The following is a 12,599-nucleotide window of genomic DNA, read 5'->3' as shown; positions in this document are numbered from 1 at the left end:
AGATAGAAAGTAGAACGTTGGCTTCCACGGGCTGGTGGAGGCAGAATGGGGAGTTAGTGTTTAATGAATACAGAGTTTCAGTTTGGGAGAATGAGAAAGTCCTGAACATGGATAGGGGATGGCTGCCCAACAATGTGGATGTCCTCATTAAAACAGGAGCACCTGGGTGGTTCAGTCGGTTAAGCGGCCAACTTCAGCTCAGGTCATGATATCACAGTTTGTGAGTTCTAGCCCCATGTCAGGCTCTGTGCTGACAGCTCAGAGGCTGCAGCCTGCTTCAGATTCTGTGTCTCCCTCTCTCTCTGTCCCTCTCCCATTCACCCTCTGTCTCTCTCAGATATAAATAAATATTTTAAAATTTTTAAATGGTTAAAACAGTAAATCTTATGTATATTTTGCCATGATTAAAAATAATTTTTGAAAAGTTAGGGGACAAGAACAAGCACCCTTGAGAAGGTGATCATCTTTTTCATTTTAGTGAAACTGCCCTCTTATTGTCCAAGTAATTTCCATATCTGGCCACTTCCTCTATTTTCCAGGAGGAAGACCTTCCTTCCATAGAACAGTTAGCCCATCAGATAGAAGATGAAGAAATTAACCTGAAGGAGAAGCCCAGGAAATACCTCAAAAGAGTTTTCCAGGAAACTATCTACAAGGGGCTGGTGGAGAAGAGCATCCTTGACTACCTGCAGTATAATCACTACCACCTGCCCATGTATGCGTGGCCAGGCATCATTTAGTGCGTGGCCATACCCTCCACTTTGTTTTCACACATGTAGTTTCTGGAAGTGCTGAGTATAAATGGGAAACCTCTCTGAAACCTGGCTTGACAACCAAGCTTATGCCTGTAGTTTTCTATGGTTCCAGTAGGTGGCGCACAGCCATGGGTCTCTATTCTGGAAGTTTTTGAACACCAGGCATGTTCCAGGGCAGAATAATCCATTTCAGCAATAAAATGAGATATACTGTATTAAACTTGTCTTTATGTTGGGTGTGATTCTGATATATTTCCTGAAATGCCCTGCTGCCGTTAGTTCTTCACCTGTTTACCCAGTAATACTCCTGGGCAATAAAAAAGAAAAGCATGTGCCCAGAATGGAAAATAGGCAAAACTGATGATGAGAAATTAGCTCTATAATCCAACATCACAAGAACTGACCGCGCAGGCAAGTTTATGTGAACTTTGAAATGAGGCAGCTGCTATCAAAATTTCTCTACTTCAATATTGTGAGAAAAATTCAAGGATCAACACACAGGCTCACACACAGGTTTGGATTAGAAAATAGTAGTGCGAAATCAGTCTAGTTCATTTCTTTTGCCCCTTAGCACTGTTGCTTTGCACCAGGGCCTCTGGTACATGTCACCTGTAATGTGGGTCCGAATCTCTCTATAAGATGTATATAGCAAATTTCATGCCTACTAGAAAACATATGGATGCAGGAACAACAATAGTTTTCATTTATTTGGATCTCTTTTAATAGATAGTGTGACACAATTCGTGACTGAATTTTTGATCAACAGACTTTAAAATTGTTTTTCATGGACACATTTCCAGTTTTTCATTTTTTAAAATTTATGTTAACATTTAGCACAAGTTGACACCCTCACCAAGGTCACACAGCTATCAGGAGGAAAAGTCATGGTTGGCATTACAGAATTGTGTACCCATTATCAAACTGATATCTCTCAAAAAGAAAACTGTTCCAGAACACTAGATTCTTGATTTTTCTGAGGCAGGCAAAAGCAAGCAATAAACTCCACTAATTCCTTCACACGTATGTTTTACACAAATGCAGGGGTCATTTAGAGGGAGGCCCAGCTTCGGCCATATGCCAGAAACTATGTGACTGGAATGAAGAACAATCCCTATCAGTTCACTCTTAAAACTGCAAACCGACACATGGGGAACTGTATTTCAGGGGCTGGCAAATAGGTCAGCTTGCCACCCCTTCTGGCCTCCTTCCCCTGAGAGGTCCTAGGTCAAATTCATCAGCAAATGGAGTGGGTTTGTGTGACAGGCCCTGGGACCCTTGGATGGAGATGAACAGAAAAACCTCAAAGGATCAACAGTTAGAATTTGAGACCCAGTATTATAATTAAAAGGCTTCTAGTCACATAAATGTGACCCCAAATGACAACTGCCAACCTTGATGTTGAATGATGGATATATGTGGTAGTAAGTTTTCCTTTGCAAATGTCCAGAATGGGTTTTAGTCTACAAAATGTATGATGAAGTCATTCTCACCATCGTCCCGTATTCACAAAGTGAGTAATTTCCTGAGTCTAGGCAGGAACTTCGGCATATATGTGCTGACTTCAGCATTTTACCACCGACCGACAACGTTAGTAAGACAAGGGAAGAATCCAAGAGTCACTGATTGAAATTGGCTGTATTAAGGGCTTCGGGAGAATAACGATATTTACTCCTCACCGATGGTAAGGCCTGGCAAAAAAAAAAAGGCGGGGGGAGGGTTCAGAAAGAACAATATTTGGACTTCTGTCTGCAAGAGCATAGATCCTGTAGAGACAGGTGAATGCGTGAATTCCTTAACGTATTACAACATTTGTTGGGATGTCTTGGGCTGTAAGGCTCATCTTGAAATTCTATAGTTTTGAATAAAGAATAGTGACAAGAAAACACCGAATTTCCCCAAATTTTATTCCCGCAAATCACATGCGATGACCATGCTTCGCAGATGCCTCTAATGATTGTATGTGGGTTTATAACGAGTGTGCTCACCCCTCCCTCTGAAAATGGCTCCTTATAAGCAAAATATCACAGGAAGGCCAAAGAAAAAGAAAAGAGGTGATAGGGGGAAGGGAGCACTGCAAGGAGGAGAAAATGTAAAGCCAGCCAGTCAATATTTACCCTTAGAAGAGAGTCTGTGTGTGTGTGTGTGTGTGTGTGTGAGAGAGAGAGAGAGAGAGAGAGGGAGAGCGAGCACCCGAGCGCGCTGCACCGGGTGAGGGAGTGTGAGCCAAGAAGCAGGGAGAGGGGCTCGAAAGTGGCCGCGTGTGAGGAGCTGTTGATTGTTTTCTGGTTGAGAGAAGAGGTGATGATAAGGCTGGGATGCGGCGGGCGAGCGCAGGGGCCGGGGCAGCGAGCAGGCAGCTGTATGCTAATGCTCACAGAAACCAAGCCTCCGCATTCCCCATTAAAGCTGGCGGCCAGGAGGCCACACATCACTGAACAAATAGGCTCTCTCTAGACAAATAAAATAACACACGTTGGCCTGCGGGGAGGGGGAAGAGCCAGAGGGGAAGAAAAGTGGGGGGGGGGGAGGGGAGGGAAAAGAGAAGGGGAGAGGAGAGCCAGGGAGAAGAGGGACGGTCGGGACGACGGGAGGGGAGAGGTGGAGAGAGAGAGAGAGAGAGAGAGAGAGAGAGAAGGGGAGGACGGGTAAGAGCCGCAGAGAGAGAGCAAGGGAGAAAGAAGGAGATAGTCTAAGGGAAAGAGAGTCTGAGACTGAGAGTGGGGAGGTGGGAGACCTGGGGGGGTGCGGTGAGAGCTGAGGTGAGACAGGAGGGAGGGATGGGGAAAGAGACAAGGGGAGGGAGGAAAGGGGGGACAGGAGAGACTGGGGTGGGACAGAGGAAGAGGGAGGCCAGAGGTCACAGGGAACGAGAGGCGGGGAGGGGAGGAATAGTGGGCATAGGGAATGAACACTTACACCCAAACCCCAAAGCAGCCACAAGAAAGGGGGCACTGAGGCCAAGGCGAAGTGTGCGCCCCTTCTGGCCCCCAGGGGCCTGGCCACCTCTTGGTCTCCAATCGGGCGGGCACCGAGGAGGAGAATTGGAGTCCGGTGGCCTTTTCGGTCAGTTTTTGCTGGGGTCGTGTCGCTGCCACTTCTGAGACCGCGGCGCACGGGGAGCGGGGTCGCCGCTTCACAGGTGCAAGCAGTTCCCTCGTGCTCCCCACGTCCAATTGGGATCCCGGTGCCTTCAGTGTCATGCCAGTCCTAACGGGCAGAATTCTCTACTTATGGCTTTCCCACATTTTCTGGCTTCGCCTTTGCCAGCTTTTGCCAACACCACCCTTCGAGTCGCGGGGCCGGGGAGCCTCCTGCCTCCCTCTCCTCCCAGGGTCCCACCCAAGGCAAAAACAAACAGCCCCGAGGGCACTTCACGGAGCGTGCAGTGGCCCCGACGGCACACTCGGGAGGATAAAAGAGGCGGCCAGCCACCCCGTCGGCCCCCGGTCGAATAATGGGTGCGCAGCAGATTGCCGGGGGCACTCGAAACTCGAGGGGAGGGAAATACTTGAGCGCGGTCCCTCCCCGCGCCCTGCGGAAGGCGCAGCCTCGCGGATTCTCCCTTGTTCGCTCTCTTTCATGCACTCTCCTTTTGTGTGGAATTATTTAAACGAGAGATCCAAGGCAGCTTTATGCTAATGTGCCGAACAAAGGCAACGGCCCGCGGGCGGGGGCCCGGAAGGTGCCTGGAGGCCGGACCGGGCCGGGCGGGGCGGCGGGCGGGCTGGCTGCGCGTGTCTCTCGCGTGCCCCTGGGACTGACACAACAACCCCTCATTCCTGCAAACACAAAGCCTCTCCCCGGCTCGGGCCCCGCGCTCGCCCCGCGCGCAGGGGCGCGGGCCCCTGCAAGACCTGACGGCGGGCTCGGCTGCGGTAACGCGCGGTTCCTGCCGGATAGCGGCTCTAGGACTGGGAGGGCCTGGGGGTGGGGCTTCCAGGAGGTGAGGTCACCCAGGGGGTGAGTCCGGGAGAGGGGTCCACGGCTGAGTGGGGATGGGGGTGTTAGGGGGCCTTGTCAACCCCCTCCGAGTGTCTCTAAACGCGCCGCGCGGTGAGATTGCGGACCCTCCTGTCTTCGCCTCTCAGGAGCTCAGGGGCTGTCTGGACTCTTCGACACCCCCCGGGGCAATTCCTAGGCCGAAATACCCTCTTTGGTACCTATTTCCAAGCTTCGCACTTTCAAGAAACTCCCCGGAGCTGGACACGATCTGAGGTTCACAGTGAACCCCGGCGTGCTCCCCGACGGCTACCTGGGACAGGAGGACAAAAATATTAAAAAATTAAAAACATAGAAACATTAGAGCGCCTGCGGCCTCCAGCTCCGCAGCCAAAGGAAGAACCCACAATGGGGTCTGCAAGGAAGAGAAGCAAGGTGGCTGCCGATTTTTTCCAAAGTGTTGCCCACGACCGACCCCACAGGAAGGGGAGGAGCCGCCTGAGGCCTGGGAAGGACGCCTCGGGGACCTGCCTTAGATCCCTGTGCTCTCCGAAGCCCGTGAAGCAACTCCGGAGGGAGGCAAAGCAGTGCTCAGTGTTTCCCCGACCCCACTCCACGCGGCGCCCACTCGGAATCGCAGCGCGTAAAGGCCGACCGCCGGGGCGTAGCGTGGTGACGCTTTGCTCTTCCCAGAAGACTACAAATGGTCTCGACTCGAAGTCCCCATCCCTGCAGGCGCGCAGATTTTGAGAAATGAGATCACTCAGAAGACAACGGAAACTTAAGGACCAGGTGCAAGACTGTACCTACTTGGAGGGTGCTGGTGTGTGCGTGCGCGCGCTCAGCCTAATTCTTCTCTAGCCGAGTTATGAAATTTGTTTCTAATTCTAGTACCTTTCAAATTTCCATTTATTTTGACCGTACTCGTCTGAAAGCAGATTTCATTTTCGCTGGCAAGATTAAAAACCACAAATTAAGCAAAAGGGCCATTGAATCTCAGTAGTGTTCAATAGATTCTCTTAACTTAATTCAGAACCCCTTTGAATTCGCTGCATTCAGGCAGGGGTCTTGTTTTGTTGTTGTTGTTGTTGTTGTTTTTGTCCCTCCCCCCACACCCTCCTTACAATTATGGGTGTTGTTATTTTTAAAGGACTCACAAGGTGACTAACTCTCCCTGTTATCTGTTGAATGAAAGCAGTGTTACACATGCAAGACCAAATAACCCCGCAGTCAGTTGCGGGCCGTGGGCCGAACCCCACCCTGTTATCCCACAATCCAGATGGGATTCGTGATTAGAAAATAAAATTGGCCAAAGCTGTCCCGGAATCCCTCTCCTACTTCTAATTTCATCAGCAGTATTAATCAGCGCTCAAAAGAGCAAGGAAATAACATCGGTTACTTTTAGATTGAAACATATTTATAAATTTCAGATAAACTCATTTTAGAATTCCTAACTTTTTGAGGACTAGCATTCACCGCAGTTAGCAATTTTAAAACGAGGGTGAGAGCTTTCAAAACATATCGCATGATATGTATTCTTCTGTTTTTAGTCTGAGAAATCACAAAGAAAAAATCATAAACATCGTTCCTTTTGATTAACCAACTTGATTAACCCTTTGATTAACTAAGCCTAACAATTGTTCTCATTACAACTTCTTACTCATGTGGAAAGAGAAAAGAAAGGGAGAGGAAGGAAGGAAGGAAGGAAGGAAGGAAGGAAGGAAGGAAGGAAGGAGTGTTCTTAATTTCCCTCCTAGGGTATTTTCAGAGGGAAAATCCAAACACAATTAAATACCTTCAGTGGCATTAAGCATAAGCAAAACTCAGTATAATCTATCTAGGTGCACAGAGCTTTCCAGAAAAATGTCCATGTCCTTCTCTCTCAATAAAGTGACATTTTCCTCACAACATAATGACATTTTCTGTGGCTTTGCTATTTGTTCCCTAAGTGATGGGTGATCAGGCCCACTACGCACTCTTGAGGTTCTGACCCGGTCCCCCGGAGATTATGTCTTTTGTGTTTCCTCGGGGCTGGGCAGGGAAGAGGATGACGGCAAAGGGCCCGGTCTGGGTCCAAACAGGGCGGCGGGGGTGGTGGGCAGGGGGTTGTGAGTGTGTGGATCTTCGCTGTTGTCTCTTCTTGGTGGCAAGGGGGGAGGCAGCTTGTCCTCTCCGAGGCTGCAGCCTGCCTCTGAGGACAGATTGCCCCCACCTCCCCGCGGTCGGCAGCACGCGTCTCTTTTGCGTCCAGATTGGCCGCGACCAGCGCTCAATAGCGGGAGGTTAATTTCCTTCACAAAGGTGAAGGGGGCACGGCTCCGGGGGGAGGGGGCCCGCGCCCAGACAGGCGGCCCCTTTATTCCGCTGCGCCTTGATTGGAGCCCTTGATTTAGCATCTGATGTCAGCCGGCAGACAAAATGCCCCGCTCCGAATGAAAATGCATGAGGCGGCGCAAGAAGAGCGGAAACCAACTTCAGTGGGGCGCACGCGGCCGACCGCGCGTTTCGGCCTTTGGCCAACTCCTTCCGAATCAACCCAGTCCCGCGCCTCGAGGCGGCTCAGAGTGGCCTGGGCTGGGCTCCTCCAAGGATGCCAATCTTTGAGCCTCGGAGAACTTAAAAAAAAAAAAGTTCAGAAATCCAAGTACCTTTTGGAACCCAGCCCAACTTGACCCCCCGCCCCCCGTCTGCCCCAGGGCCGCGTCTGCTGGCGATTAAAGAAGTGCGGTGCCAACTGTTTCTAAAAGTCGAGATAAAACCTTCCAGTCGCACGCACGCGGACGCACGGAGGCCTTGGATACAAACGCCGCCCTCGGCTGCAGTCATAAGACCAGAACCTCTACCTAAGTTTGCAACTCCGGGGTCCCATTTTCGCTTGGGTCCTGGGTCCCAAGGCCCACCCGTCCGAGCCTCTCGGACGCCCGGGCTTTGCCACTATTTTCATTTTTTTAATTATTTCCCAAACACCAGGCGGAGTCCCTGCGCCTCCCCCGACTCCTCTCCCGCCCCAGCAGCCACACTCAGATCTCCCCCGCGCCTGCTGCTGCCCACCGCCGCCCCTACCCAATCAGCGCGCACAACTTCCCCCTCCGCTCTGGCTCGCGGATTGAACCCTCCTGACATATTTGGGGCCATTCTTCTCCTTTGTTGCTATTTTGCTCGCGACCCGCGGGTAATCCCCGCGCGGGAGGAGGGCGTGCATTGTCGTGCTGATGGACGGGCCCATTTGGCGGCTCCGCGCCCCCCGGAGGAGAGACACAAAGCCCAGGCACGTGCGCCTCCCCATAGAGGAGCAGTAGACCGTGAAGGGAGGCGGGGCCGGGCGTGTGCCTGGGCCGGGCGGGGCGGCGGCGCCGGGCGGGGCGGCAGCGGGGCGCGCGCGGGGGCCCAGCGCCCTCAGGTACATCTGCCGCACCTAACGGGCGACCCCCGAGTCCCGGCCCCTTTTTTGCCGCCCCGTAGCCCTCCCACCCGACCAGGCGGAGGAGGTGCGGACGCTCTGATTGGCTCCGGAGGAAGCGGGAGGCGAGAACAATGGCCCCCTCCCCCCGTTAAAAGGGAGCGGCTCCCGGGCCCGGGGACAGGGACGCGCGTGCAGGGCGCAGAGCCGGGCCGAACCGCCGCCGGCGCCACGCGAGTCCCGTAGCCGCCGCTCCCGGGCCATGGGCCGGGGGCATTGAGGGCCGCCCGGGCCGAGCGCGGAGGTGGGACCGAGTCAGTGCCTTGCCCTCGCGCTGCGCCAACATGCCCCGCGGCTTCCTGGTGAAGCGCAGCAAGAAGTCCACGCCCGTGTCCTACCGGGTCCGCGGCGGCGAGGACGGCGACCGCGCGCTGCTGCTCTCGCCTGGCTGCGGGGGCGCCCGCGCGTCGCCCCCAGCGCAGAGCCCGGGGCCGGGACCGTTGCTGCCGCCCGCCGAGCGCGCCCATGCGGCGCTCGCTGCCGCGCTCGCCTGCGCGCCGGGCCCGCCGCCGCCCCCGCCGGGCCCGCGGGCCGCGCACTTCGGCAACCCAGAGGCCGCGCACCCGGCGCCGCTCTACAGCCCCACGCGGCCCGTGAGCCGGGAGCACGAGAAGCACAAGTACTTCGAGCGCAGTTTCAACCTCGGGTCGCCGGTCTCGGCCGAATCCTTCCCTACGCCCGCCGCTCTGCTCGGAGGCGGCGGCGGCGGTGCGAATGGCACCGGCGGCGGCGGCGGCACCTGCGGCGGCGACCCACTGCTCTTCGCTCCCGCAGAGCTCAAGATGGGCACGGCGTTCTCCGCGGGCGCTGAGGCGGCCCGCGGCCCAGGGCCCGGCCCCCCGCTACCCCCCGCCGCCTCCCTGCGGCCCCCGGGCAAGCGCCCTGCGCCCCCCGCCGCCGCCGAGCCGCCCGCCAAGGTAGCCAAGGCCCCGGGCACCAAGAAGCCCAAAGCCATCCGTAAGCTGCACTTCGAGGACGAGGTGACCACGTCGCCTGTGCTGGGGCTCAAGATCAAAGAGGGCCCGGTGGAGGCGCCTCGGGGCCGGGCGGGGGGCGCAGCGCGGCCGTTAGGCGAGTTCATCTGCCAGCTTTGCAAGGAGGAGTACGCCGACCCGTTCGCGCTGGCGCAGCACAAGTGCTCGCGCATCGTGCGCGTGGAGTACCGCTGCCCCGAGTGCGCCAAGGTGTTCAGCTGCCCCGCCAACCTGGCCTCGCACCGCCGCTGGCACAAACCGCGGCCTGCGCCCGCCGCCGCCCGCGCGTCGGAGCCTGAAACCGCTGCCAGGGCTGAGGCGCGGGAGGCGACAGGCGGCGGCAGCGACCGCGACACGCCGAGCCCCGGCGGCGTGTCCGAGTCGGGCTCCGAGGACGGGCTCTACGAGTGCCACCACTGCGCCAAGAAGTTCCGCCGCCAGGCCTATCTGCGCAAGCACCTGCTGGCGCACCACCAGGCGTTGCAGGCCAAGGGCGCGCCGCCCGCGCCTCCGGCCGAGGACCTACTGGCCTTGTACCCTGGGCCCGACGAGAAGGCGCCCCAGGAGGCGGCCGGCGACGGCGAGGCGGCCGCAGTGCTGGGTCTGAGTGCGTCCTCCGAGTGCCACCTGTGCCCAGTGTGCGGGGAGACGTTCCCCAGCAAGGGCGCCCAGGAGCGCCACCTGCGCCTGCTGCACGCCGCCCAGGTGTTCCCCTGCAAGTACTGCCCGGCCACCTTCTACAGCTCGCCTGGTCTCACGCGGCACATCAACAAGTGCCACCCGTCCGAGAACCGACAGGTGATCCTCCTGCAGGTGCCCGTGCGTCCGGCCTGCTAGAGCGCGCCCTCCATCGCGGCCCCCCCGAACTGTGCCTTCTCTTGGAGACCCACGAGGAGAGCGCGCCCTGCGCGCCCTGAACCCGCGTCCGCTCCGGGGGCGCCCACCCCCGGTGAAAGTGTTGTCTCCGCTTCTCTCGGTGTGGCGTGACGGTAACCCCAATCCTCTCGTTGTGACTCCTTTCGGACCCCCCCCCCCCTTGCGTTGTGTCCCCTTCCCCTCCTTGGCGCAACAGGAGCCAATCTCTTTCTCTACAAGAGAGAAAAGCTGTAAGCGTTTGTCTCGTGGTTGGAAGCTTCCCCTTGGAGGGGAGAGCTGTTTTTCTTGCTAGTATTCGCTGTGTTCATGGTCTAGAAATGCGGTTTGCTCTCGCCTACCAATCTCTGCTCTCTATGTATGTAGCGTACGGGTTGTTTTGGGTGAATCTTGAGGAATAAATGCCTTTATATTTCACAGGCTATAAATTGAACTTCCCACACGATTAGCTTTATTATGGCTTGTGAACTGCTGGAGTCTGGCTTTACCTTTTTGTATGTGAACAAATCAAATTGCTTAAAAAAGAGTTTTCTTTAGTATAGCCACAAATGCCTTGAACTGTTGTCTGGGATTGTTTTGGGGGAGGGAAGGGAATTTTCAGAAAATGCTGTAGAAACTGCCTCAATACTTCACATAAGACTCTTTGGTTTTATCATCTTTGTTGAGGTAGGACTATATAAGTTCTCTCTAAATGTATATGTTGATTTATGAGTAATTGTTATTTATTCTTTATTTATTTATATTAATTATGAAGATTATGCTATTATTTGATTGCAGATCTTTTTTTTTTTTTGGTACGCTTTTCCCCCTCCCTTGCCACTCTTGACATTTCACTGTGCATTTTAGAAGAGAGCCTTTTTCTAAAGGGATCTGTTAAAAGTTTTAACTTTTATACCTATCTGAGCGAATTACAACCTACCATTTTATTCTGCTTGGAGGGCCCGTGAGGCCCCTGTACAACCAACAGCTCTTACTTTTAAATGCAATCTCTTTTCTACATACATTATTTTCTTAATTGTTAGCTATTTATAGAAAGCTTCAATAGAACTGTTTCAACTGTATAACTATTTACTATTCAAATAAAAATATTTTCAAAGTCAAAGTCAGATGGATTTATTTCTGCATCACGTGGCTTCACTAAGGATTTAAAATGATTTCTTAAATGTCTGTTTTCTATTAAAGGAAAAAAATCCTGCCACCTTCACTAGGATCATGGGTTTTTAGAGCTGAGCCTGAACCTCTGGGTCCTGCCCTTCTAGCAGCTCAAGGGTGTAGCCTCAAAAACTGGTGAACTGGAGCCAAAGGCTTGCTAGGGGTGTTGGGAAAGGTAGTGGAAGATGGGGCTAGAATGAAGGCCTGGGAGACTCTTCCAGAGAAATCTACATAAGTGCCCACAAGAATCTATCCTTTTGATCAAGGGGGTGTGAGACACACTTTAACTTAACAGACCCTGCATTTCCTGACCATTTGGAGCTCAGTGTAACAGTAATTCCTCAAATAAATAAGGTGGGTAGTGGTCTCATGGTCAGATTTCCCCAGTAAGTGAAACAAACCAGAACACTCGTGGCTACAACAGAAGTTAATGCAGTTTGGGGTAAGGGTTCAAAAATGATTTTTCAATCAGGTGAGCAATCCGCTTTTGGGGGAAAAATGGAACACCATCTGTTTAGGGTATTAGCGTTAATAACAGGTCATTACAATGTTTTCCGTTATGTGTCACTTAGCTCGTTGAAGAACAATTCTGACGCCCACCAGTTAATATTTCGAGTTGTTTCCCTCTCTGAAACAGTCCATTGCAGAGCTGTGCTAAACATCACAAATGTGCATTTCCTTTTGTGGTATATTTTGCTACTTTTTTCCTAAGGCCCTCTAAATCAAATGTTTGTCCATCAAAGAGATTTTAGACATCTGCCCAGTAAAGGGCTGCATGTCTGAAGGATGTAGGTGGGATGGGGGTGGGAAGGACAGTCCATGAGAAACTTGGAAGGAACAACTGAGAGAGATCGGTTTGTTCAGACTCTGAGCCTGCAGTTTTGTGTGGGAGAGGGGTTAGAAAGACTGAGCTGTCAGGAACATTGAATATTCCTCCATTTGTGAAGGTCTTGCAACAGACCCAGAATGGCAATGAAGGAGAAGCCACTACAGGTAAGTTGCTCCCTGGACAGATCGCATTTGCCTTTTATTGGTGATGCCTATGTACTTCATCAGTTTGGAGAATGTATAAGCACAGGGACAAAACAGTAGTTATAACAACCTGGAAACTGGATAAAACAAAGGAAAACTCCAATTTGCAGGCTGTTGGCTGTCTCCTCTGAGCAACATTAACATGAGAATTTTTAAATGTCCTCCCCGAATTACACCATACGTGAAAAGACTGAGTGAGGGTCAGGGTATGTTCTATGCCCATAAAAAGTTTCCTGGAAAACCTGATGGTTGGCCACACATGACAAGTCGAGGCCTGGCTGCAGGAATGACATCTTGTCGTCTGTGTTTGGCCCACTGGTTTTCATGTCCATAATCATAAAGCATAATTTCTAAGATCCACTTTCATGAGGGTAAAGAAATTTGGTTGTTTGCAAATGTGCTCTTTCATAGCCG

The 12,599-nt window shown here is 53.1% G+C and overlaps 2 protein-coding genes across 4 annotated transcripts in view; both read left to right on the top strand.

The window, feature by feature from the left end:
* Positions 1-979, top strand: part of CFAP61 (cilia and flagella associated protein 61) — a 282,171-nt gene extending 281,192 nt beyond the window's left edge. For all 3 annotated transcript variants that reach the window (XM_058684747.1, XM_058684746.1, XM_058684745.1), the window contains one exon: positions 540-979. In XM_058684747.1, the coding sequence (XP_058540730.1) occupies positions 540-740 (201 nt within the window). In that variant the 3' untranslated portion in view covers positions 741-979. The remainder of the gene's footprint in view (positions 1-539) is intronic.
* A 6,995-nt stretch (positions 980-7,974) lies between these two features.
* Positions 7,975-11,103, top strand: INSM1 (INSM transcriptional repressor 1). The gene has a single exon (XM_058684744.1). It carries the CDS (start codon positions 8,439-8,441, stop codon positions 9,963-9,965), a length of 1,527 nt encoding a protein of 508 aa, XP_058540727.1. The 5' UTR covers positions 7,975-8,438; the 3' UTR covers positions 9,966-11,103.
* The last annotated feature ends 1,496 nt before the right edge of the window (positions 11,104-12,599 follow it).

The sequence above is a fragment of the Neofelis nebulosa genome, chromosome 9 (assembly GCF_028018385.1).
Source record: "Neofelis nebulosa isolate mNeoNeb1 chromosome 9, mNeoNeb1.pri, whole genome shotgun sequence".
In the NCBI taxonomy this organism is placed as follows: Eukaryota; Metazoa; Chordata; class Mammalia; order Carnivora; family Felidae; genus Neofelis; species Neofelis nebulosa.
The sequence above is the reverse complement of the archived record's forward strand: the minus strand, read 5'-3'. Positions and strand labels throughout refer to the sequence as shown.

Excerpts from the sequence above, each read along its gene's own strand:
- INSM1 (XM_058684744.1), top strand. The coding sequence starts at position 8,439 with ATGCCCCGCGGCTTCCTGGTGAAGCGCAGCAAGAAGTCCACGCCCGTG.